A 27,298-nucleotide genomic window follows, 5' to 3' on the forward strand; every position below is an offset into this window, starting at 1 on the left:
AAATTTTAGAGATAATAGATTATTTTAACAATTCAAATACACCAGGATTGATCTTTATAGCAGATTTTGAGAAGGCATTTGATAAAGTATGTCTTGATTATATATTTTAATGTCTACAGTACTTTAATTTTGGGGAATCCATCAGAAAATGTATAAAGATAATGTACAATAAACCAACATGTGGAACCTTAAATAATTCGTATCTCTAAGAACATTCCAGTACTAAGAGGGGTCAAACAAGGATGCCCTCTCTCCCCTTATCTGTTTATAATTGCAATAGAAATAACGGCAATAAAAATTAGACTTAATGAGCAAATAGAAGGTCTTGGAATAAATAATCTTAACTTAAAAGTAGCCATGTATGCTGATGATACAATTTTTTTTATTAAACCTCTGTTTTCCTGACTATTAGCTTTAACTGTGGACCTCAATAGCTTTTCAAGTTTGTCAGGTCTCAAACCTAATTATGAGAAATGTACTAGTTTGCTATATGGTCCCTTAGCAAAATCATCATTCTCACGACAGTGCAATCTGCAAATAATATGGTCAAATGGACCAGCGGCCATGTTGGGTATTTCTATTCCAGAAAATATGCAATAACTGACCAAAGTAAATTTTGATTGTAAATTAAGTAAAATTGACAAAACATTAAAACCATGGAAAAGTATAAAATTAACACTTTATGGTAAAATAACTTTAATTCACTAATAATTCCTCAGTTTATCTTGTAATGTGTCTCCCATCTCCACCTGAGGGTTTTTTTAATTTGTATGAGCAAAAGATATTTAATTTTATCAGCAATGATAAGCCAGACAAAATAAAACTAACTCAGCCACAAAACGAGTACAATCAAAGAGGACTAAAATTAACGTAAGGGCCTTGAATTATGTACTTAAAGCTACTACACTATGGTTGTTCTAGTAGAGGATGAGATCTTATCATCCAGTTTTTGAAAAGGGTTTATTTGCCTTTTTGCAATTACAGCCAGTTCATTTGAAAAAGATAAGAAAAGAACTGTTACTAAGTATGTTAGGACTCCTAGAAGAGGCGATGCAAAGCTGGTTAGAGTTTCAATTTAAAACCCCGGAAATTCCGACAGCAACAAATCCTTTGATTTAACTCAAACATTCCAAATAACTGGGAGACCCTTTGCACGGAATCTAATGATGTAAAAAGGTATAATTTTTATAAAAGATCTTATTGACAGCAATTTTCTTCGCTTTTACCACAGGATCCATCTCAGAGCACATTTTGCTGACGATTCCTCCTGACAGACAGCTGACAACAATCTGGTTATTGATGTCATTAACAATATTAATCCCAAACAGAGCTATTGGACTCCCCCTTCTAGCCGTTTTCCACCAGTTGATTATTTCACTAACTAATGCACCAATCAAGCTCCCAAGACAATCTCTATACCCAGTAAACACAGGTCTAACCTCACCCAAGGAGAAATTCAGACACTCCAGTCTCTCCGCAACAGGGATGATATCGTAATCAAACCAACAGACAAAAGATGCACTGTTGTGGTGTGGCATAAGGACCTATATATTTTTGAAGCATCTAGACAACTAACCGACACTTCTGTCTACCTCTCTCTCCAACAGGACCCTACCACTGACTACCTGGTAGTGGTATCCACCATCTCCTTTCGAAGGCTGGGCAAAGATTTTTTTAATTTTTAAAAAAGAAATAAAAAATAAGATACAATGATGTGTTCCTGCTTAACATAGACATTGCAAGACTTTAAAAGCTATAAAAACAGATTTAAATTTGGTAATAACCACTTTTTATGCACGAAAAATGGGTGATTTTTCTTCCTTGTGATCAGCTTAGAATCTTTGTGTACGCTGTAAGTTTTTTACTACTTAATAAAATGTTTAAAATACTTGAATTTCATAAACACAACATGCGTTTCGTACAGAAAAAATCACATTTTCTCTTCCTGTTATAAAGGACAGATCAGCAGGTCTTTTTTTCTCAGGCTCTGAAAATAGTGTAACGCCCACTGCGCTCCGTGGGGGGAGGCGGCACCAAGAGGGAGGCCTCAGGGGGCTCTGTTTTGGGCTCAGCTCTTAGCATAGCAGGGCTTTGTGGTGGTAGGAATTTTGGTTACTGTTTTTTAGGTGTAGCCAATACTTTAATACTCTTTTCTGTATGTTTATCAATAGTGGGTACACCTCTCTCTCTGCTGGTGCGTGGGCGTGGGGGTTGTGCTGGCTGTGCCGAAAAATAAAAGCACCGTTTTTCAGTCAACGAGTGTCGCCAAACCCCAAAATACTACAATATATATTTCTAAATATCACCTGCCTGGTTTGTAAAACTCTTAGTTGCAGCATTGTGGGTGTTGTGGTTTAAATGCTATTGGCTCATGAACAGCATCCTGCTATCCTAGTGCATAGTGTAACATTAAATAAAACCACAAGAAAAAGAGATTTTTCTTGTGGCAAAGCTGTCACTCTTCTGTGTAAAAAATAGGTTTAAACATCATGGGTGCTGTTTTTAAAAAGCTGTAAAGAATAGGAATGTTCCTGCTGTCAGCAGTATTGTGAATATAGTTGACCCTTAACTGAATGAAAACAGGACATAAAGAAAGGGTTTCAGAAATCAAACAAAGCTTTATTCCCTGCTTACAGGCTGGAAAACTGGAGACTACTTTGTTTCGGTGCCGTTCTGCGTTCCAATGGTCATATGCGGGTTGTTCGCACGAACTCATATTGAGCAGTATTTCTCGCATTGTGAACATATGTACACAGCGGTCCCACAGGGTGTAGGGCACAAATCCACGTGAGCCCAAAAGCTCTAATATTTTCAGTGTCGCATTAACATTGGATTGTTCTTTTTTACAAGTGTAAAAAGAGGTGATACACAATGTGTCTCCTTTATAACTCATCAGTTTTCAGAGAAATTCTGCCAGAGCCTCACAAAATTGTCCAATAATACTCTAATTTTAAGTTTAGCAGGATTTGAGCTACAGTATATGAATATAATTATATCGTTATTAATTTATTTAGATACAGAATTCCATATTAATCAAATTCTAGAAATGTCATTATAGTGTCCATGATATTTGATATTTTAATTTTCAAAGAAATGTTTATTTGTTAAAAGAAATCTCATGGTGACAGCTGAGCTCGAACCCCCGACCTCCAGCATGCAAGGCACACACCTAAGCCATTACACCACACACATAATCACCAATACCAGCCATATACAGTTTACATAATATGTTTATGTTCCTAAATTTATATTGTTTATGACCTTCAGATGCGTTATGCTCCTCTTCTTATGCTCAGCAACTAAAATTTCCCTTTAGTTGTAAAATTCCATATAAATATTCAATATTAAGCGGATTAAAACATGCACAGTAAAGAGATTAAATGATTAAATCGTTGAACTAAGAACCAATGCACCTTGAGTGCCCCTGTCGGTCATTTTGGCCAGCCAATCACGTAATGTGGTGAAACATGGTGAATTGTACATAATATCACGCGGTACTGGGTTGTACCTTGCATTTTGAATGGCTGCATCTGTACATCTAAATTAGAAAGTCAGGTGTGAACATAAACTATTAGTAATCAATATTAAAATAAGCACAAATAAATTGTTGCTTTTTTCATTTTCATTGTTCAAATGTACATTAAATCTGACTATCAAATAATAAGTAAAATACAAAATTAATAAAGAAAAAATAGGGTAAAATATAATTTTAAATATTTTGCTAACAATCAACAATTAATAACAATCTTAACTGTTTATAAAAATTAAATACAGTATATTAACTAAGGAATCGGATGGCACAGTGGTTAGCGTGCCGTTTTTGCCATGTTTTTTCCATAAATACAACAGTAGCACCAGATGTCTCGGAGGATTTCAAAATTAAATTATGCATGGAAATCTTTGAACTAGAAAGCTGATCAAGATATCCATCCATTTTTAATGGTGGGTCAGTGATTATTTTTGCCATCTTGCCGTGTTGAGGCCCTAGATTAAATTCCTGAGGTAGTGTATGTGTGGAGTTTGCATGTACTCTCTGGGTTCAAGAGGGTTTTCTCCAAGTAATCTCATTTCCCCTTGCAGTCCAAAACAAGGTAGGCTAAATGCCTTAGGGGAATACTGACCCTGGTTTAAGTGTGTGTTTGTGTCTGTTTGTCTGCCCTGTGATGGACTGACATTATGTCCAGGGTGTATTCTACCTTGCAACCGTTTCTTGCTGGGATAGACTCCTGCTACTCTGTAAAGTATAAAGAGATTAGAAAATGGATGGAACTAAAGGCACTGTGTAACTATTTTATGTGTGGCAAAAAAATGACTTGCTTTAACAAAATATATTTACAAATGCTTTCCCCTGGCAATCTACCTGAATGCCCAACTGTTTGAGAAGCCTTCCATTAAGCCATGTTTGCTATTAATTCATATAAGGGCTCTCTTACTGAATTGCTTTGTTCTTTATGTGTGCTAACTTTCTGACTTTCTATCCTATCAAACCTTCATAGTCTCCCTACCAGAAATGCACCTGATTATTCAAGCCCCTAACTCTCTGCTAAATCTGCTTCAGGTTCACATGTTCTTTTGTAACACACACAATTCTGTGATTTTGTTTTGGAAGAAATACCCCACCCACATTCTGAGTGACTGCATGTATACCTTTACAGATTTTCTGTACTATTAGGAAACACAAGATGGGCTCTCCAACACATACTTATCATATAGCCTTTCCTTACTTGACCCATTTTTGCATTTTGTGTCATAACATTTACATAGATTGATATGTTAAAGAGACTCACAGCACTAACATCCTTCAAAGCAGCAGTCATAGATATGGCTGGCATGTCAAGTCTCGGTGGAGGCTGTGCTTTAGTAGTGGGGTCCTGCAGGGCAGAGCTTGCTCCCATCACTGGGGCTACCACAGCAGATGCCACCTTCACTCCCCGTGCTGCAAGCTGACCAAACAGACAGACACAGTATCTCACAACGGCACTCAGTGCTACTGAAATAAACTGACATATAACTACATATTCTTTTATCTTTACCAAGTTAACAACAGTCAGCAGTTACTTATTAGTATGTGTCATTGTCATTTTTTCCATTCCAATTGTATTGCTAATCATTGGACAAAGAGAATAGTTTTACCCATTATCAAGTAAAAGAACTAAGCTAATTCTGCCCTTGGTGAAAAAAAACTGATGCACACACAAAAATCAGTCAAAAAGGCAGTGTACACCGCTGTTAAGTTGTATATTGTAAGTGGTTATTGTCCTGCCTTCTAAACATTCATTTTAAGTATAATACATACTTATTAACATAGGTCATCATAAAAAGAAACCTCAGAATACAATAAAAAATACAGGGGCTAAAACAATAAAATTAATGTCTTTAACAACACAATTTACTATTTAAAAAATTGCCTCAGATTCTGTCACCTCAGTTGTAACATATGAGAACTAAGATTAGACTTTATCACCTGTTTAAAAGTGTATTTAATAATCTTACGTGATCCTCCCAGGCTTTCTTCTCTCTTTCATAAGCTTCTCTTCTCTTCTTTTCCAGCTGCTCTTTCAGAATTGCTGCTCGAGCTTTTGCTTGGGCCTGCAGTTTAGTGTCCAATACCAGAATTGGTCACTTTGAAACATCCTCAACTCTTAATCAATAATGTAAGATTTTCATTTACAATAAACTGAAACATAAAACTATCTGAAACTAAAATCAGTTACCAGTTTGGTTAGTTTCTGGGTTATTTTTGCTATTACAGTGAATTACAAACCTTGAGGGCTTCAATTTTCTTTCGCCTTAGTTCTGCTTCATCACTAGATTCCTGGCTATCTGAACCATCTGTGTCATACTAAAGAATGCAAGAGAAAGATTAATTAAAATGGTAGACATGTTGTATAAAATTTATTGGAATCTCCTTTTGTATAAACCAAAATAAACTTCTTTTCAAATACAACTGTACAACTATGAATTTTTCCTGTCTTCAAGTCCTTTCACTGGCTTACTATCATGTTTTTAGTCAACTTCAAATCCTCATCCTCATTCAGTACCCATCTGGCTTATTATCTGTCTACTCCCCACCTTTGTCTGTCTGACTCTGGTCTTCTACCTATCCTCGAGAACATCTACATTCTGTGGGTAACAGGACCTTCTCTAGTTGCACGCCAGAGCTCTGAATTTGTATCCCCAGTGATATCAGAGTCACCTACCCTGAGTGCATTTAAATCTAACACAAAACCTTTCTTTTCAGAAGACTTAGTGTCTGTATCTGCTTCGTTTTCTAATTTTGGTAGCACTTCTAACTGCTTGTCTTTCTTATATGTATTTACTTTGTAATCTGTGGTCCTTATAACTGTTTTTACACCTACTGTATTGCTTTGAGATGCCACTTTTAAAGGTGCTATATAAAATAGTTTTTTATTATTGTAACAGAGAAACATGATCAGATTTTCCCTGGTTCAGAAAAAAAGATCTGAAGTATATTAGTTTGTCACTCTTCTCACACCCTCTTTGCTAAATGGCTTTTCATACTAATCTGAACAATCTAATGCTAATCTGCCTATTTTCTGTGCTTTCTCTATCCTGCTAGATTTATAATTATTCTGAAAATTTTCTCCTTGAAATGAGTCATTTCTAAATACCTGTTTTCACTGTTAACATCTTGCAGCAACTCTGCGACAAAATATACACTAAGCTCAACCTCACACTTCATCCTGCTACCAACATTGAATAAAAAAAATCTTAAGATTTCTATATTTATGTCTTTATTTAGTGGTTTCATTAGTGACGAAGGCTAAACTTTCTTGGAAAAATGTATTTTATGTGTTGCAAAAAACTGACTTGCTTTAACAAAATATATTTACAAATTCTTTCCCCTGGCAAACTACCTGAATGCCCAACTATCTGAGAAGCCCTCCGTGAAATCATGTTTGCTATTAATTCATATAAGGCTCTCCGACAGAATTGCAGTTTTTTATGCGTGGTAATTTTCTGATTCCTCACTCTGCCAAATCTATTTCATGTTTGCATGTTCATTTGTAACACACCTTTATGTGATTTTTTTGTATATCTAAGCAAGTGTTCCTGCATCCCTCTTCTGCACTATGTCTAGTCATGGCTTTTTTCTGTTTGTTTATTTCAAAGTAACACCTGCTCCATTTCTAAAACTTTTTGCCCAGGTGCATTTTTGTATTTTTTACACCTCTAGCACTTTAACGTCCTTAATTTTCATTTGCCTTTAATTTGTAGACTAAATTTTAGTTTTAGCCTTCTAAAGCTTATGTTTTCACTGTCTTTTGTTTCTTGTCCTACAACTGTTATTATTGATCACCGAATTAGTGTACTTGACATGACTTCTTTCATTCACCCTTTCCTGAACGTCTATGACAAGCAGAGATAGTGCTGTCTCTGGTGCGATCTTTTTCAGCTGAAATTCCACTGGTTTTAAATGAATAAGAAATTAGTTTGCTCTTAAATCTAATCACTTATTCTACATAAACACAGTGTAATTGCTCTCTGAAAATGCTTTTTCTTGTTTGTTTTGGAGACCTTGATTGAAACTGATTTGAGATGTCAGAAAGGATTTATTTTCCCTGTTTATTTCTGTTGCAGAAAAAGTGAGCATTCCTACATTGCTCTGTTTGTCGAGATTTTAACTATAAATTATACACTAATTACTAGCAGTAAATACTGATGTTTTTCTCCCTCTTACCACAAAAATATATTTGTATTGTAGCTGGGATGAACTTTTTTTCGGACGTGTCTCTCCCTGCTGTGATTCGGACAGAGAACGGTTAAAGATGGTGACAAGCCAGGTACCCGGGGGGGGGCGTCTTCCCGCCTCCATAACTAAAAAGCCAAATAGGATTGGCTTAAGCGACATACACAGTCGTGTAGCTGACAGTCTGAGTTAGCCTATCGTGTAAATTTCACTTTGTTGCAGGTTAAGCTTTCGAAATTTAGCCCGAGTCATGTGACTGATTTTTCACCCTGTTTTGTTGGTTAAACGCAAGGATCACAAGCACCACGTTAACTGGGATGTGTAGTTTTTAATTCATTTTGAATTATAACTGTACGTACTGTCTTTGTATATTGCCAGGGCTTTAAAGAGAAAGCACGCCAAAAAGTTTCGGTGCCATCGTCTCCGCTTTAAAGGTATCCTCCTCGTGGAAGAATCTGACCTCGAACGCTTGCCCAGCATATTTATAGTCTTGTTGCTTCGCATAACATAGCCTCTGCCTTCTTCCTAAACAGCAGGTATTGACAGCCCCCTGGAAGTCTATCCTTCCTGTCAACTCCTGGTCAGGTGACTCAGGTTATTCCTCATTGCTTTCTGGGAAATGTGGTTCTGATGAGAATCGACATCTTGTCTCTACCAACCACCCTCTTAGAGTAATATATGAATAGGAAAACTCAAATCTTGAAAAGACCTAATAAAATATCATGATTTACTCAATTATTGCAACTGTGATAATAATAACAACAACTAATAGATTATATAAACATGGTCACACTAGCCATCCCACATACCTTCTCTCCACGAAGTCGGGCTTTAATCTGTTGCCGCTCATTGAAATTTTGAAGCCGTATTTGTCGCAGCCTAGCCAAATATTCCTGGTGGAAAGAAAAAAAAAACATAAAAACAATTACTAAAATATCGGTGCCTGAACATAATTAAGACAAAACTAAGTATAAGTTAGGTTTTCCTGCAAGTTAAATAAAAAACTACTTTTTAAAAATTTAACAATATTTAGGTTACTACTTAGATGGTTGCAAAATATGAAAATTCACCTTAATTACTGTGATAATAGATAAGCATAAATAGCTGAAAAAGCAGCTGTAAATTGAACTTAGTTTAACTAAAAAACATGTAAAGAGCTTAGTCAATGCACACAACTTCCTATTTGTTTTAAATGCAAGAAAATCAACAACAACGTTGTTAGGGGCAGGAGCAAAAGCGGTTACAGTATGTCCAAGATTCAAGTGAGATTGCACATACACATGACCAAACATTCATGCAGGACAGGTAAAGTTGGATTTCTTTTGTGGCACAGTGGAAAGCTATTTATTTTATGGTGCAAGGTTTTTTCACTTCTCTATTTTATGCGTCATGCATAAGAAAAATGTTATAAAACATCTGACAGGCTGGAGGGGAGTGGGGTCCTACCTCTTCTTCCTTGTTTTGTGCTTTCCCACCTCCTGCAGACTTTGGCCTGCTTCCATAGATAGCTGCCAGGTTTTGCAGGGCACCCTGTTTACCATTTAATGCACCACATTTCAGAACGAATGCTGGACTTAAAATATTGATACTCTGTTGTTTTTCCTTTAAATTCATAAGAATTTATCAATTCACTTTTTAATATATTGAATTGCTTTGCTTTGAATGAATTGCTTTTCTTTGTTTCACTAACATTTTATTTTTTTGCAAGGGACAAATGAACATTTATGTTTTTTTGTTAAAATAAAAACTTAATCCAATGTTTTAAAAAAGCACAATGAAAATGTTTTCTTTATGGTGACTGTAGAAGTCACCAACCCTAAATTACACAATTCTTTGATTTTCACTGTAAAACAATTACTTCAGTGGCCAAAATAACTGGCATTTGATTTTAGTACATAAATGAAAAGCAAGAAAACCTCAAGAACTGGGGCTCCCCAGGAATTTTTAAGGTTGAAAAGCACAGTTTCAAAGCATCTAAAAAAGCAGATGTCACAGAGAAATGAGTGTTAACTCAGGCTGTCTTCTCCTGAAATAGCTGTTGGAGTATGAGAGAAGAGAAGAAAATCCTAATACAAGATTAAGCAGGTGATTAGTGAGATATATTGAAGGTTTGCTTACATAATTTTTGCTCTGCTGCAAAAGACATTTTACCATTAGTTAATTTAAGATGTTCAGTAATCTCTGTGTTCCTAGACACAACAAAATATTGAACACAGAAGAAACAGCCTGCACAAGCTTCTTTTTCTCCGAGAGGAAAAAAAAACATATATCCTTTTCCTCTAAAAAATGGTCTGGAGGTAAACAGGTGCCCTGGCCTTCAGTAGGAAATTAGCTGAAGTCTAGTTTGTCTGGAGATGTCTAATTGAACAGCATGAGAACACAGCCTGCTCTGGATGCCAGTTCTCACTGGATGACCTACAGTATTAGTCAGCCACATGACAGAGACAACTAACTACATATGGCTGAGAATGAAGTCTAATTTGCAGCTCAGAACAGCATTCTTCACCATTCGTTTAGTCACTGTGATGCCTCAGTGCCTATTCTTTAGGTATATCCATTGTGTTTTCTTTCCTTTTGTCTATAGTATCTAGGTATAGTCTATTTTGCATTCTTCTTCAGACAAAAGCACATCAAATTTTCAACCTATTGTTTTTCTTAAAGCATGTCATGGCCAAATTTATTTCAGTTTTTGTCTACAATGCATGTACTGTATAGTTCAGATTCAAAGAACTACCAAAAACATACTTTAAGAATTACCTATCTGAAAATTAAAATTGTTAATTTCTGGGTTCTTCAGTTAGTTAATTACAGTTCTAATAAAAGTCATACTGCTTATGGTGCACTGGGATTCTGTTCTTTTAACATTTTTTAAGTTAAGTTCAATTCTAAACTAAAACTGCCAAAGAAAGTCTGCTGCTAAATGGTTAGAATTGTTCCCAAGATCCTAAAAAGGGCAAATATGAACAGTCCATACCAGCTGTCCTTCAGCACGAGCCTTGTTTAACATGGCCTCCCTTTTCCTTTGCCAGAATTCCTCCACCTGCTTAGCCCTTTCTGCTGCCACTTGTCCTCTTTGTCTGCAAAGATTTGAAGGCACACAACAGAAGGATTAAGTGGGGCATCTTATTTAGGGAAGTGAAAAGAATTAAGCAGTGACAAATTACACTTATGGTGTCTTTGGTTTTGTAAAAAAAAATGAGTCTCACAAAACAACAATTGTTATGTTTATATGTGATTTATCCTTCAACATTATTATATTGTAATAATATAATCTGAATAATAATCTGAAGACTTAACTCAGAAATAACTGGACAATAACAATTAAAATGAATATGAATGTTTTAAAATCAAGTTATTAGCAAAGTGGTGAGTTAACATTTTAAGAAATGGGAGTGATAACTTTTTGTCATGTAAAAAAAAAAGACACGACTGGAAGAAAAAAAAAATGTTATCCCTTCAGGCAACCATGAGAACCCAAAATGGTAGTATCACCTTCTAATGTTCATAGATTTTATTTTTAATTGATTACTTGAAAATAACTTGTTAGCATATGGATATGACATGAAGTATATATACTTTATGAACTTCATTTACTGTATCATTCAAATCAGTACGCTTCCATCTTCCTCCTGAGTAAATGAAACTTCAGACAAACAAAAAAAGGCTTATTATTCCATGCAAAAAATTATTGAACATTTACCCAAGCTCTGAATTAGAAAAAAAACTAAAACTTTAGAGCTGACCAGAGGTGTCTGGACAAGGTGTATTCAGATACTGACTTGCTGACGTTGGCTTGCTTCGAGACAGATTCCAATCTTTCCACCTCCCTCTTCACTGCATCAGGATCAGGGAGATTAGGAGGTTCAGCTGCACCATGGGGAAAGATGGGTCCTGCAGCTGCCGGAACACCCCTTTCAAACAAGAACACATTTAATTCACAAGCAGGTTGACTATAGGCAGGGATAACTGGTTGAAATGGTAGTAAATTGGTTACCTGACAGAAACATCTCCCCCAGCTTTTACAGCTTCTTTCTGAGGTTTTTGTTTTTGCATCTGGTCTACAGCAGCACGGTAGTGTTCATAATGCCCCCTGTTTGATGCCGATGCTTGGATCCCACCACCCCCAAAGAATGCAACCTTCCATAAGAAGGGAAAAAAACAAAAATATTCTACCAAAAATACAATATTTACAGTACAAGGCTATGTTGTGATTGATCACATTCACATGTGAACGGGTAATGCCATTTACTCAATTTGTTATCCATCAGAAGCAGAAGGAAATACCAGTAGGATTTGTAAGCACTGAGTTAATTTCATTTATTCAAGATTTTAAAAGCTTACAGGTATTCCTAAAATAAAGGAACAAGTAATAGGTTTATTCCATGCTGAAAAGAGAAAAAAGAAAAGACAATGTTTCAGCCATGGAGCTTTCTTCAGAAGGTTTCACAGCCGAAACATCGTGTTTTCTTTCTTCTCTTTTCAGCATTGAATAAACCTATTACTTGTGCCCTTGCAGCCTATGCATGCTGACGCAGCTACCCATCTGAACTACTTCTTCCTAAAATATAAAAAAAAAACTAATTTAAAAGCATTTCTAGTCTTCCACCATTTAGACAATCCTATTTTAAGAAAATTACAGGCCTTTCAAGCTAAAGAGTTTCAGTTAAATCTATTAATTAAATTTTTATTATGCAATATACTGTATTACTTAGCAATATGGTACTTAATCTACAATTTTTCATTTGCAAAATAAAATAGGACAATCGTAATAAACCAAGATTTAAGTAAAATAAAATCAAAATGAAAGCAAAATACATTCACAATATGCCAGCATTCGATTGTATTAGCAACTCCCCAGGGGGCTGACCGGGAAACCTTATTTTTTTGTTTTTCTGTTTGATTTAGTCTCGTCAGAAAAGGTTTGGCAGTTATGGGCATCTCATACAATTATATACTTTAATGCATCTTTACTATTCTTGATGAAACAAACTGTACTTGCAGCAATGTTGAGGAACTTGAGATCAGGTTTGGAAAGTTTGGGTTTACTTTCTCCATCAAAAATAGTCTTAGATACACTGGGTGAATCATTGTAATGGATTCTGTCAGTGGGATTAGCCTTCATTAGCTAGAACTCCGATTTGTATGAACTGATTATTTAAGATTTCTTCTCAAGGCGAAGTGCTCAACCCATATTTTTAACTGTAAAGTTGTATAATTTCTTATACTTTGAGGTAGTGTGGCTCTTTCTGATCTTGAAAGGCAATCAGTTGCATCTGAATGATACTTGCTGGGCAACATCTAGCAGGAGATGGCTACATCTTCCATGCCTGAAGGCTTCTCTGCCTTTTGGGCACCTGCCACAATGGAACCCTAAGGCTGTCACCACGCAGCCTTGCCAGCTGACAGATTGCCCACTGAGCAGTGTGTTGTTGATGGTCTATACTGTTCCTAGAGATTAGTGAATAGAAAGTGAATCCGTGATATTGTGAAGAGATGTCAGATTAGCTCCTGTAAGGGGAAAGGATTTAGGACAGCAGCTGTCTGTCATGTCTTAGCAAAAAGTATTATTTTTTCTGGTCTTTTGCTGGTCAGCTAGGTGACTACTGTGGATCAAAGACAAGTCCGGAGCAAGACATGCTCTAAAGGTCAGTGTTGAAATAGCAATAATGGGCATGTGATGTGACGTGATGTGATGGGAACTCCTCCTGCCTTGGCAGTTTCAGCTCTTGGAAAATATAAGTATGTGCTTACTGGTGGCTTCATACAGATGTACCCATTCAAAATGCATGGTAAAACCCTGTACCCTGGTAAATCATCTGCGGACTACAGAAGTACGTGATTGGCTGGCCAAAATGACCAACAGGTGGTACTTGTGGTGCATTACATGTTAGTGAAACTATTGCTTCTTTTAATCTCTCTACTGTGCATGTTTAAATCCACTTAATATGGAATATTAATATGGAAATGTTAATATTCCATATTAACTAAAGGGAAAGTTTGGTAGCTGAGCATAAAACTCAGGGGCATAACGTCTCTGAATGTCATAAACTATATTAATTTAGGAATATAAATTTATTATACAAACTGAATATGGCTAGTAGGGGTAGTTTAAATAAAAAATACACAACAGTATCCCACTTTCTTTATAAACATTTTATGCATCAAAGTCTTACACTTTTTGGAAAAGATTTGACGTGCACGTTCTGACAATATTAAATTTATATACTTTATAAAAAGCTACAATGTTTTAACCTTTTCTACGAATACTTGCACTCGTTATTACAGTAAAGAAACATATACTTTTTAGAATCCGCTTAATAGGGAATATAATATGGAATCACATACCTAAAGAAATCAATAACCATATTAATTTAAGGAACTAAATGTAATATATAGCTCAAAGTATTACCGTATTCCACTTTCTTTGACTCATTCGCTCATGATTATGTTAGAAACATTTTAACTTGTCTGTTTCAGCACACTCTCGAAATGATTGCTTGGGAGAGTGCCTTTGAACCCGGCGACCAGGGTTTGATTCCCAGTCAAGGCACGTGTTTTTCTTGCAACAATTTTTTTTTTAAAACAAAGTAGTAAATATAATGTAAATTATATTGACATTTTATTTTTATTTATCACAGCGTGTTCAATAAATAAATTGAAACCATGAATGAGCAAATGTGAATACTGTGAACAGCGGGAGTAAAAAACACTTCAACCGGCTTAATTCAATTCAATTAAAAAATACTGCATCCCAATGCGGCAATTCAAGACAAGCATTAACAACATGTCTTAAAACGAAATACTATATATTACAATTATAATCGAGAATACCAAAGCGATATTAAAAACACCACTGAAACCGAACTATAATAACGTATCTGATCACTCTTAACAATATTAACTTATTAATAATAACAATTTCAAACTGTTTGTATTTTGTTCAAGGTCATTTGTCACTGTTTTCATGACCTCCGCTTTCATATCAAAACTCCTATTTTGGAGACAGGATGCTTCAGATGTCAATAACCCCGCCAACAAATGACACAGAGCCTTCAAACCACAGGCATTTTAAAGATTACAATTTGTGAAAATCTTCACAGCTTTTGTTTAAACAATATCTTGTACAGTACCTGGTTGCATTTTTAGAAACCTTAGATTGAATAAAGCGGGTCCCAGGTGTAAGCAAGCTCATAACGCGATAAGGCATTAGGCTACATTTTTATGCATCAATTGAAATGTTCAAAAGTCTCTCAAAAACATAAAAATGTAACATAATATTGTATGGCAAGTTAGGCAACTGATTCTTTCAATTTTAAAGAAAATCAAAGAAACAATAACGTGTGCCTGTCTAAATTAGACACTGCATGACTTTAAATCCATAAAAACTGGGTTTAGATAGTTAAAACACTTTTAATGCATGAAAAACATCTTCCTCGCGATCAGCTTAGAATCTTTGTGTAAGCTGTCAGTTTTTTTAACTTTTTAATTAAGCATTTTAAACACTTCAATTATGTAAAGGTAAAATGCATTTCGTATAACAATGAGCTGTAATGGTAGACTATTTTTATGTATTTGCTATATAAGAAACAAACTGAAAGTAATGCTCTGATAACACTTTGAACCGCCTGGGTGCAGCATGCTACATTACAGTGCTTTGTCCACTACCACTACAAGGACAATAAAAGTATTTTTAAAAAGAAAAAAGATGTGAAGATATAAGATGTGAAGAAGAGGTTAACTGATTCCTTTCTGCACAAGGACTGGACTTCTTGTGACACAAGACATTCCAGGCTTAGAGTTATGGCAGGAAAGGGGGATAACTGATAAGGATTCCAGATGCCAGCTAGAGACCCCCCCCCAACGAAGGAAACCTAAAACCGACCATTAAGAGCGGTCAAAGCCTGGGGCCTGTCCGAACACCGTGACCTCTCCCCATTTCCATGGAAACGAACTACATCAGAAGCGGCTGAAAAGTGCTATATAAACTGGAAGTTTTGTACCTGTATTTCCAACAGTACTTTGGTCTTACTGTTCCTTGCATGCAATAAGCTCAGCTGTTTAAACTTCATCTAGGGATCCAGAACTTATTTGTCTGTTACAACAAAACGTATGTCAAAATGTTTCCAAAATGTCCACTTGTGATATTTGAGCTGCTTAGTTACACGATTCCATATTAATATAATTATCAAGTGGTATTAATTATGTACTACAACTTTTTTTTGTAATAACAGCAAGTGGTGTTCTTACGACGTATTCTTAGAAAAGGATAACATGTTTCAACTTGTAAAGTACAGTATATAAACTTTATAATGTTAGAACAAGCACATTAAAACCAGAACCCACTGTAAGTTACCAAGTTAAAGACTTTGATGCATAAAATATTTATGAAGAGGGTAGAATACTGTTGTGTATGTTTTCATATTTAGCTATCACTACCATCTACTGTGTGTACATTAGATTACTGTATGTACAGTATTGTTTTTGTTTTCTGCTACCAAAATTTATCTTTGGATTTTCTCTATGTAAATAATAACCCGAAAAAGATGCATCACGTTCACAAGCTACAGTATAATAGTTTAAAATTAATAAAAGTCTAAACAGTGTACAGCTTAAATTCTAATTGACCCTCAGCACTGACCAGGATTTGAAACCAGGTGTTTCATGGTAACAGCCCAAATGTTCCGCACGACTCATTAAGCTTTCATAGCTCCCCCTGGAGGTTTTATCAAGAACTGTAGTCACATTACTGAAAATTTCTAAAACACTGCCATTTCCTGCAGTCTACCGCAGTTTCATGCAGCTGCTCAACTGCAAACTATTGGAGTATCCCTTGCGCATTCTGAATGGCTAGATCTGTATGATGATCTCCTGTAATGTACTCTTTTACATTCTAAACTCACCACATTGACAGCCAGTCATTAAATCCTTTTTTGTTTCAAGTGATGCGCTGACAAATAAAACATTAAATGATTTTTCTTAAGGTAATACAGCTCTAAGAAAATACTGAAACAGAACAAGCCTGACAATCACATAAAATACAGTTCAGCAGTTACCAAAACAACTGAAACAGTTTTTTATGTACTGTTAAAGAACTTTGTTCAGTGGACAGAATGGTTGCTGCCAGATCATATTTCTCCAGAATCCTGCATCTGTATGAAGAGGAGGAGGAGGCTTTCACATCCTACCTTATGCTCAGGACTTCCTCCACCTCCGCTGGAGCTGAGCACATGCTTCCAGCCTTGCTCTCGAGCTCTATTTATACGATTGAGCTGGTAAGAGAGCATAAATGTTTTTGTCAGTTTCAAATTAAGTTTTTCATCAGTCTCCCTTAAGGACTTTATAAACTCAGTGTACATTTCATAGTCAGTAGAATGGACAATAGAACAGAATTTGAAACACTAAGGACTCTGTTTCAAAGGAACAAATTTACCTTTTCTCTTTCAAATCGTTTCATCTGTCCTGCCTTCAGGAGATAGATCTGCAAATTTTGAAAAGTACAATGCAATAAAACAAGTTGTACGCAAATCATGCTTTATAAAACATTTGGAGCCTTTTTAATTTTGCTAGTAGGCTATGTCTCACATACAGAATGTTAAAACACTCCAGTCAATGTTAATAACGCTGTACTTACACATGTATATAGATGATACCTCATTCATATCTACTGTGCAACTTTAGGAATAAAACTTTAAAACCATTATTTTTTATATTGAGTGCAATGAAATAAATAAAGGTGAAAATGACTTCGGAGGATCTTTTAATGAATAATTAACTTACCAAGATACTGATATAATAACAATAATAATAACAACAACAACAGTGTGTGGTAATATTGTGTGGCTATATAACTAAGAAGCTGACATAAGAAAGATTACATATCTTGCAAAAAAGTTTTCATGTTTTTCAAAAAGAGAAGTCCTTGTGTAGCATTTTATCATTTGAATCAAGTACATTGAGATATTGATGTGTAGTTTCTTAATAACATGACAACAGCTCATTACCTTATTTAATGCTATTTGAGATGGATTATTCTGTTATAAACATACACTTATGAAAACTGTAGCTCCAAATGTAAGTTCAATAGGATTCTGGTGCAGTTTAAATAAAACTGGTGGACTCACTTGCTCCCTTTGTTTTCTGTCTTTTTCCATGAACTCCAATCTTTTCTTCCTGACAAATTCCTGTAGTTTGAAAATAAAAGGAGAAACACTGAAGTTAAACTACATGTTAGCACAACAAGCATACTTGTGTTTCAGGTTGCAGATAAGGACAAAAGCAGAGACTGAGGTAGCTAGATAAGAAATTAAGAAAGAGTGAAGGGAGTTCACATGTTAATTATGTTGTTAGGAGTAGGGTTAATAGTGATGCAGTTTTGTGTCTTTATACCTCATACTTTACCCTCTCTTCTCCAGCACGACTTACTCTCCTCGCTGGGACTGGTTGAGCCTGGACAAGATATGAAATGGCATTAGACTGAAAAGAACACATCCAACAAGGGTAATATAGTACAGGAATGAGTGAGCTATCCCCTCTTGTTTTTGAAAAGATAAAGAGTAAAATAATAAAAATGAATTAAATATTTTTGCTCATCGTGATAAAATACATAACTTAGAAGCAGTTATTCATTTAATACTTAAATATACTATATTTAGGATGATTCAAACTTTTACACTTGATTTAGTTAAAAACCCGAATGGCCCAGACTAAAACATTCAGTATATGTAAAGCATTTCAATGTATACTACATTCATGTAACCAGTTTATGTTTAGAGGAAACCACTTATTTTTTAGAGGAAAAATGCCTCTTATGTAAGGAATACCTCTGCAAAGACTTAAATTATTTAAACAACGCCATGAGGATAGATCTAATTGAGATACTATACTACAAATTGTGGTTCACAGTGTTAAAGATGGCATGGATAGTCTAAATCATGAGTGTCAAACACAGCCTGCATGTCTGCTGATAATTATCTATTATTTGTAAAAGTGAAAGAGCAATACCTGTACAAGTCAATTTCTTGTTATCCCTGATGTTGACTTTAACCTTGCATTTTGCCAACTGTTTCCCATTCATAAAAAATTAGAAGTGTGCTAAACTTGAAACAAGGCAAGCTGCTTTTCATGTTATTTCACAGTTATTGAGCGTGAGGCAAGCAGTTTACAAGTGATGCTGATCACTACTTCAAGAGCCCAATATTATGCTATCTTAACAGTTTTTAAATTCAAAGTCAAAATACAACTGCATGTTTATGATAATTAGCCCATTAAAGGATAATTACTGCAGCATAAAGGACTCTGAGAACATATTCAGATGAAATAAAAAATATGTAATAAGTTACCAAGAATCAATAGATTTTCTTATCTAATATGACTCACAATGTTTGGTTAGAATCATGCAAAAAAAGTTTTAGCAGATGTTTCAGCTCCATTTCTCAGCCTTTAAACTTCAAAATGACTATTCTCAGTTTCTGACAGAAGGTAAAGGCTCCAGTTCAATAAACAAAACATTACATTTTTTGTCAAAAGCTGGACAAAAAATTAAGAGCAAAGCCTTGCAGATGTCTGCAGCTCCTAAACCTGAAAAACTGTCTAGGATTTCCTTGCTACTGAATCATTAAAGTATTGCGAGTAATTACATTCTGGAGAAGTTTATCTGTTGCTTTCAATAGCATCCTAGTTACTGCAGTCTATCGCTGTATTATTAATTTAGTAATTAGATTTGCCTCTTTTCTGGGTCAGTTTCATAATACTACCTAATTGTAATGTGTGAATACCACCTTTGGTTACCTTTTATGTTACATTATGAAAACTATAGTTTTTACTCCAGTTGTATAGGTGGTCCTCAGGGTACATGGGTGACTCGCAACCAGCCCTCCTTGTCCAGCTCCCGATGTGACCGTAATATGAATCGACACTTCTCTAGATTTACTACCAGTGTGGATCACTCTTGTATTTCATTTGCCAAGTGTTAGCCCAAGCCATTTTTTTATCTCGCTTGCTGCTGTATTTGTTAGCCACTCCCCCTATTTTAATATCATAAGCAAATAATAATAATAATAATAATAATAATAATAATAACAACTTACACTTACAGTATATAGCACTTTTCTGGACACTCTAATGTCCTCATTGTTTGTTCAAACATTTCTAGCAAGATAGACAAGATAGTCTCACTATAACCCCATTTTAGCTGTTAGAAATAAAGGCCTTGTTTCCTAAGATTTCTTCAAATTTAGCTCTATCATGTTCCATAACATTACTACTACTGGTCCTGTAGTTTCCTGGTTCCAATGCTACCCTTTAAATTTATGAGTTTCCAGTTTTTGGTTACTGTTCCCATTCTAAGTGACTGTTGAAATATTATAGACAGGAATCTAAGAATAACAAACCTTACTTCCTCAAGAATTACAGGTAAAAGGTGGTATTTACAATAACACCCCCTTAGAACCTTAGTAAGAATTATGCTAAAATCACCCACCACTGCTTAAACTGTAGTGTTTGAGTTACAAAACAAGATGTTACTGACATCTTTCAAACAGCTGTGTGAAACATCAATTTAGTATGCAAAGGAACAAGTAATAGGTTTATTCCATGCTGAAAAGAGAAACCTTGTTAGTATATGTTTATCTTCTTTTATTATTAGTCCCCTATTAACTTAGAAACTATTATTTACTCCCACTTGTACTGTTCATTTACCGTTGTAGGACTAGAAATTGTGCTCCACATTATTTTACTGCATTATTTATTTTCTGTCTCCATTAGGCCATTTGTATGCATTTGTATGTATCTGTATGCATCTGTTTTTTTGTCTGCTGCTTGAACATTCTGCCTTATTCCTTCATATTCTGTTTTTCTAAAAAAATACATCTTTATTTTAATCACATTTCTGTGTTTTAAAGTATACATCAAAAAAATTATGGCCACTATTCCTCGGTGGTTCCATCATATAGGTTCCCTTAAATATATCTTGGGTGTTTGAAAAGATGCTGTTATTGACTTAATCTGGCCTAGGATGAACTTTTACAACCTGTGTTAAAAAGAAATCACTAGTCATTTAAACCATCTCAGTTTCAGCTTCTCTATTATATATCACAATATGCCAATTTGTGTGTGGAAAGTTGGAATTTCCCTGCAATATAATGTCACCTTTGCTGCATAACTTCCTGATTTCATCATACAGTACATTTCCTATCTGCATTGTGTTCTATAGCATGTCTCGCTCCCCAGTTTAAATATCCCTCAACATGCATATACACATCCCCAAGACATTGGTACCTCTCTAGTTCAAGCTCAATCCAAGTGTTTACCATCTATAGCCTATCAATTCTCCCCTTTTCTTTCAGGCTGTTTGTGCTTGGTTCAAGCTCCACTAAGGCCTGGAATAAGTTGGATATGGCAAGCTCCTGAGATGTCATTCATTTAGTTTGCACATCCTTCCCTGCACCTGTAAAAAGCTCCACTGCTAGAAAAATGTACACAATCTCTCTGAAATGCAAGTCAACTAGACCATCTAATTTAGTTGTAGTATACAGTGCAGTCCATACATATTTAGACAGACATAATTTTTGCTGTTTTGGCTCTGTACTCCAGCACATTGGATTTAAAATAAAACAATGGCTCTGAGGTTAAAGTGCAGAATGCCAGCTTTAATTCGAGGGTACTTACGTCTATATTGGGTGAACCATATAGGAATCACAGCCCTTTTTATACAGTCCCTCCATTTAATGGGACCAAAAGTAATTGGACACATTAACATACAGATGCAGCCATTCAAAATGGGTGCGTTATTTTGCGGCATACCCCGGTGGGCGTGTCGCGGTATCACGCAGTGTCACGCAGTGTCACGTGGTTAATCGCGCGTCATTTGACGCTCTGCCGGAAACTATCCGGCGTCACCTTGTAAAACCGCCAGGGGGAGCTTAACCTCTCATGTACAGCATTTGAGCCTTTAATTTTGAACAGTGTATTACAGCATGTTAATCTTCAGTCATTAAAATGTTGGTATATTTTATGAAAGCAAGATTGCTCAGTTGGACAAAAGTACACAACCTACCTTTATCAGAAATATTTATGCATCAAAGCCTTTACCGAAGATATTACTAATAGTATTAATAATGGATGACTTTGGACAAGCTGTATACTCAAAGTATAATTTCTTTAGCACATTTGTACAAGCACTTGGAATCTGTCCAAGCCATACTTTGTCAGGCATTTTGTTTTACTTCAACGGGCATAAAAACTTCCTTGCTTTTAACAGGGCGTTTCATAATTTCTAACTACGAAAATGATTTAAAATGCGACACCTATCATTCAACTAGAGCTTAAAATATCACAAGGAAAAATACACACCGGTATTCCATTTCTCCCTAAACATTGTAAGCTTCGAAGTCTTTAACTAACGTGATACCGGAGTCAACAAGCATACTTTTAGAATTTGATTAAAAGGGAATATAATATGGAATCGCGTGTCTCAAGAATTTAATAACGGTATGATTATATCCGTGTACTGCGGCAGGGCTGTGTAGGGCTGTTTCGCCTGCCTGCTCATGCGAGCTGTCTTGTAGCCGACTGGTCTAGGTGCGTGCCTGCCAACGGGCAGGTTGTGTGCTCGAATCCAGCTGGTGCTGGACCTTCCAGTTTTATTTATTTATTTTTTAATCGCGTAACATATTACCGTATGCAAACTGTACTGTATACAGTATGTATATGTATATTTAATGTCTTAACTGTGCCCGTTTAAGTATTGAATATTCATATCTAATTTTACCACTGAAGGGAAATCTTAACATAAACATACAGTATATGGCTGGTCTCGGTACTTTAAAGAAAACATACACACCAGTATTCCATTTCTCCCTAAACATTGTAAGCTTCGAAGTCTTTAACTAACGTGATACCGGAGTCAACAAGCATACTTTTAGAATTTGATTAAAAGGGAATATAATATGGAATCGTGTATCTCAAGAAATTAATAACGATATAATTATATTCATGTTGCAAAAGAACTGCAACGGACATAAAAACTCCCTTGCTTTTAACAGAGCGTTCCATAATTTCTAACTACGAAAATGCCAGGTGAAAGGATTTGTAAACATATTTTGTTAAAGCAAGTCAGTTTTTTCTGCAACACATAAAATACATTTTTCCAAGAAAGTTTAGCCTTTGTCACTAATGAAACCACTAAATAAAGACATAAATATAGAAATCTTAAGATTTGTTTTATTTAATGTTGGTAGCAGGATGAACTGTCAGAGTGTATATTTTGCTCGCAAAGTTGCTGCAAGATGTTAACAGTGAAAAAGGTATTTAGAAATGAGTTATTTCAAGATGAAAAAGAAAACATACACGAAACATGGTTTCATTACGACCAGAATCGGTCTTGAGATATTTTTAACTTGATTTACAGTATTTGAGAGGTATGTCTTAACACCGATACTACAGTGCTTAAGTACTGCTCACGTATATGTTTCTAGGTTTATATTATGCATTTCATACGGTCAAATTACTTTTGAGCAACTAATAAGAAGCGCGAAACGGTATGCATTTTACTTTCGTTTTGTGCTGGGACCCGTGGATTGATTAGAGATATCAAGTACATACAAGTCATTTTTTAAATGTTGTAGTTCGTCTTGAAAAAATGTTACGAGTACATCATCTATCAACAATCACACAGGTTCTGTTTCCATATTGCGGATTTTGGTTAGGTATTATCAAATCCAGTGGCGCTGTTAGTTTACTGAGTCCCATGTCACATGGTCTGTGATCGAAGCCAGTTAGACCGGTTTAATTCGTCACAGCCAGCACTCTTCAGGTGTGAGGGTCTTCTGCTCAGAATGAAACGCTAAAATGTTTGTGTATATTCTAATGGTAGTGGGGGCAGGGTGTGTGGGAACAGGTTTGGTTGAAATTGCATTAGAGATCTATGTTCTTCACACCTGAAACATTTTCTCTGAAAGCATTTTCTTTGCAGTTTAACCGATCTTGTTACAGCATGTTACAGTTTACTTTTATTAACCATATTAATTTTAAGTGCTTAATGTAAAATCTTGTAAAAATATATTTTCATTGTTCAAATATACATTAAGTCTGACTATCATATAATAAGTTAAATACAAAACTAAAGAAAAAATAGGGTTAAATATAATTCAAAATATTTTGCTAACAATGTTAACTGTTTATGAATAATAAAATGTATTAACTAAGGAGTAGGATGGCACAGTTGTTAGTATGTTTTTTGTTTTGTTTCTTTTTCATAAATACAACAGTAGTACCTGATGTCTCAGTGGCTTTCAAAATTAAATTATGCAATAAATAACCACATGTAAGACTCTGATGCTTAAAATGTTTAGGGAGAAAGTGGAATACTGGTGTGTATTTTTTCTTTAAACTACCAATACCAGCCATATACAGTCTGTAACGTAGGGATTTCTATATGTCTTTATTTAGCGGTTACATTAGTGACAAAGGCTAAACTTTTAGCTTCAGTAACGTGTACATATATCCCCTTTTTATAAAACGACATGGTTGAAAACTGTTCCAGAGCCACTGTTGTTATAACAGTGAAAAGTACATCATGAAATGCCTCTCCCTGTTCAATCCACTGGAAAAAAGAAAAGGAGCATAAAGCTTCTGATGGTCATAAACGATATTCATTTAGGAGCAGCATCAGAGGTATGTTTTTAACTGCACTGCATTGGAGAGAATACCATAGTGTGTTTTTTTTTACTCCCTGGCGGAAACTGGCTTCCAGAAGAATCAGTATGGCTCAGAGATTAAATAAAACTTCACTCGCACCAAACAAATGTATATTTCTAAATATCACAACATGATCGAATTTAAGTCATTTTAATAACAATGAATAGTCACCTATGCGTTACAATATAAACATTTATATTGATTTAAATCGCGTTTAAATCACCTTTATTTAAAACCCATAAATAAAGCTGATACTGTTTAGACTTTCAATTATTTAAAACTGTATTAAAGCAGCACGATACACAATGCAACGTAAATCGCTATCTTTGTCTTCTGTGTAATAATGTTCACCTCTCTGTCCAGCAAATTTACAGGTTAAAAACAATACTGTTAGGCTGGGAAAACGATTTTTTTTTAAGAAATACAAAATGAGATATAATGATATGTTCCGGCTTAGACATTAACGAACAGCATAACGCGTATACTGCATACACTGCAAGTACAACCCCCCTCTCTGCAGGAGTGCTGGCTGTGACGAATTGAACCGGTTTCACGGGTATTTTCAAAGTAGGAGGCGAGATTTCCAGCGAAAGACACTCCCCCCACCCTCAAAAACCCAGTAAGTACAGTACTTACTAGTTAAAGACTAGGCTCCCGACTACGGCGAAAGGAACCCTTCTTTCATTAGAATACAATGAACATATTTTAGCCCTGAATGAATTAATAGCAAACATGGTTTACATAAAAGACATTTTTCCAAGAAAGTTTAGCCTTTGTCACTAATGAAACCACTAAATAAAGACATAAATATAAAAATCCTAAGATTTTTAAAATACATGACTTTGCTAAAATTTATTTGAAAATAAAAACAATTACAACCGCCAGGGGAGAGAGAGAACAGGGGAGGGATGTTGGTTTTGCATAAGGGGCGGGGCTATGGAAATTAGGTCTGTTTGGGAATGTGTAGTTACATGTTCTGGCTGTTTGTGAATTATCGTTGTTGAGTATGGAGTGTTGAGGTATTGATTTTGTGTAATGCTTTATGTTGAAAATTGAGGTGGATTTTGTTTATGATAAACAGGATAAACTGGGATGGGAGGAAGGTTTGGTTTTGCATAAGGGGCGGGATTATGATAATTGGAGGACTTTGCGAGAGTAAAATGGTTTGATATATTTGATTTTGTATTGTGGTTGTTATCTATGTTTTTGGTTGGTATTATGTTTATATGGTTGTTTTTGTTGGTTGGTTGTTATTATGGTTATTAATAATACGACCTATAGTTGAAATCTGAGCCTAAATAAAAAGAAAAAGCAAGTGATTAGGTTTATGAGCAATCTAATTACTTATTCGTTTAAAACGCTATCTAAAATAAAGTTTATTATTAATTTGCTGGACAGAGCGGTGAATATTATTATGCATAAGACAAAGATAACGATCCTGATCAGTTTAGAAATCTGTGTACGCTGTAAGGTTTTTACTTCTTAAACTTTTAAAATACACGTTTTGAATAGAAAGAAATCCTCTTCCTGGTACAGTATGTATAGCAAACCAGCACGTCTTTTTTCTCCAATCAGAGGGGTGTCAGATGGTGTCAGCCAATCACCATTCTGCGTTGGGTAGCAACGGGTGACTGTTCTCAGGCGGAAGATGTAAACAGCTTAATGTTCGTGTTAAATAATTTTTTTAAATTCAATTAAACGGGCACAGTTAAGACATTAAATATACATATACATACTGTATACAGTACAGTTTGCATACGGTAATATGTTTATGTTACGCGATTAAAAAATAAATAAATAAAACTGGAAGGTCCAGCACCAGCTGGATTTGAACACACAACCTGCCCGTTGGTAGTCACGCACCTAGACCAGTAGGCTACAAGACAGCTCGCATAAGCAGGCAGGCGAAACAGCCCTACACAGCCCTGCCGCAGTACACGGATATAATCATACCGTTATTAAATTCTTGAGATACGCGATTCCATAATATATTCCCTTTTAATCAAATTCTAAAAGTATGCTTGTTGACTCCGGTATCACGTTAAAGACTTCGAAGCTTACAATGTTTAGGGAGAAATGGAATACTGGTGTGTATTTTTTTCTTTAAAGTACCAAGACCAGCTATATACTGTATGTTTATGTTCCAAAATTAATATCGTTTATGGCTTTCACACGCGTTACAGTATGCTCCTATTCTTTTTATGCTCAGCTACTAAGATTTCCCTTCAGTGGTAAAATTCAATATCTACAACGGGCACAGCAAAGACGTTTACTGTAAGTCTTTCTACGACAGACCAACGGACCACGAGTGCCCCTGTCGGTCAACCAATCACGTACCGCGGTGCCGCGCGTCATCTTGCGTCATACTGAGCGACGTCACCTGCGGTACGTGTCTGTAACGCGCACTTTGAATGGCTGCATCTGTAATCTTAAATAAAATTTGGCATGTTTGCAAATCCTTTGCAATTGATGACTGCTTGAAGTCTGCGACCCATAGACATCACCAGACATTGGGTATCTTTCCTGGTGATGCTCTGTCAGGCCTGTAATTCAGCCATTTTCAGTTTCTGCTTGTTTCAGGGACTTTTTGCTTTCAGTCTTGTCTTCAGTAAGTGAAATGCATGCTCAATGGGATTCAGGTTGGGTGATTGACTTGGCCACTCAAAAACATTCCACTTTTTGGCCCTGAAAAACTCCATAGCTGCTTAAGCAGTATGTTTGGGGTCACTGTCCTGCTGCAAGGTAAAGCGTTTTGTAGCATTTGGTTGGTTCTGAGCAGATAAGATGCTGTTGTACACTTCAGAATTCATCCTGCTGCTGCCGTCTGCAGTCACATCATCAATAAAGACAAGTGAGCCAGTTTCACTGGCAGCCATACATGCCCAAGCCATG

At 35.6% G+C, this 27,298-nt stretch overlaps 1 protein-coding gene across 7 annotated transcripts in view; it reads right to left on the minus strand.

Moving 5' to 3' along the window:
• The window catches only part of nek1 (NIMA-related kinase 1), a 104,690-nt gene that overhangs the window by 51,027 nt on the left and 26,365 nt on the right, over window positions 1-27,298 (minus strand). For 3 of the 7 annotated variants that reach the window (XM_088922180.1, XM_088922261.1, XM_088922586.1), the window contains exons 12-24: window positions 18,098-18,157; window positions 17,833-17,892; window positions 17,142-17,189; window positions 16,897-16,980; window positions 11,706-11,848; window positions 11,491-11,622; window positions 10,686-10,788; window positions 9,830-9,844; window positions 9,158-9,241; window positions 8,521-8,604; window positions 5,765-5,842; window positions 5,494-5,589; window positions 4,788-4,943 (exon numbers count right to left, since the gene is read on the minus strand). In XM_088922180.1, coding sequence (XP_088778306.1) covers window positions 4,788-4,943; window positions 5,494-5,589; window positions 5,765-5,842; window positions 8,521-8,604; window positions 9,158-9,241; window positions 9,830-9,844; window positions 10,686-10,788; window positions 11,491-11,622; window positions 11,706-11,848; window positions 16,897-16,980; window positions 17,142-17,189; window positions 17,833-17,892; window positions 18,098-18,157 — 1,143 coding nt within the window. The remainder of the gene's footprint in view (window positions 1-4,787; window positions 4,944-5,493; window positions 5,590-5,764; window positions 5,843-8,520; window positions 8,605-9,157; window positions 9,242-9,829; window positions 9,845-10,685; window positions 10,789-11,490; window positions 11,623-11,705; window positions 11,849-16,896; window positions 16,981-17,141; window positions 17,190-17,832; window positions 17,893-18,097; window positions 18,158-27,298) is intronic. The other 4 variants (XM_088922335.1, XM_088922414.1, XM_088922499.1 and 1 more) reach the window with 4 other exon arrangements.

This window comes from Atractosteus spatula, chromosome 1 (genome assembly GCF_055471065.1).
Source record: "Atractosteus spatula isolate fAtrSpa1 chromosome 1, fAtrSpa1.hap1, whole genome shotgun sequence".
In the NCBI taxonomy this organism is placed as follows: Eukaryota; Metazoa; Chordata; class Actinopteri; order Semionotiformes; family Lepisosteidae; genus Atractosteus; species Atractosteus spatula.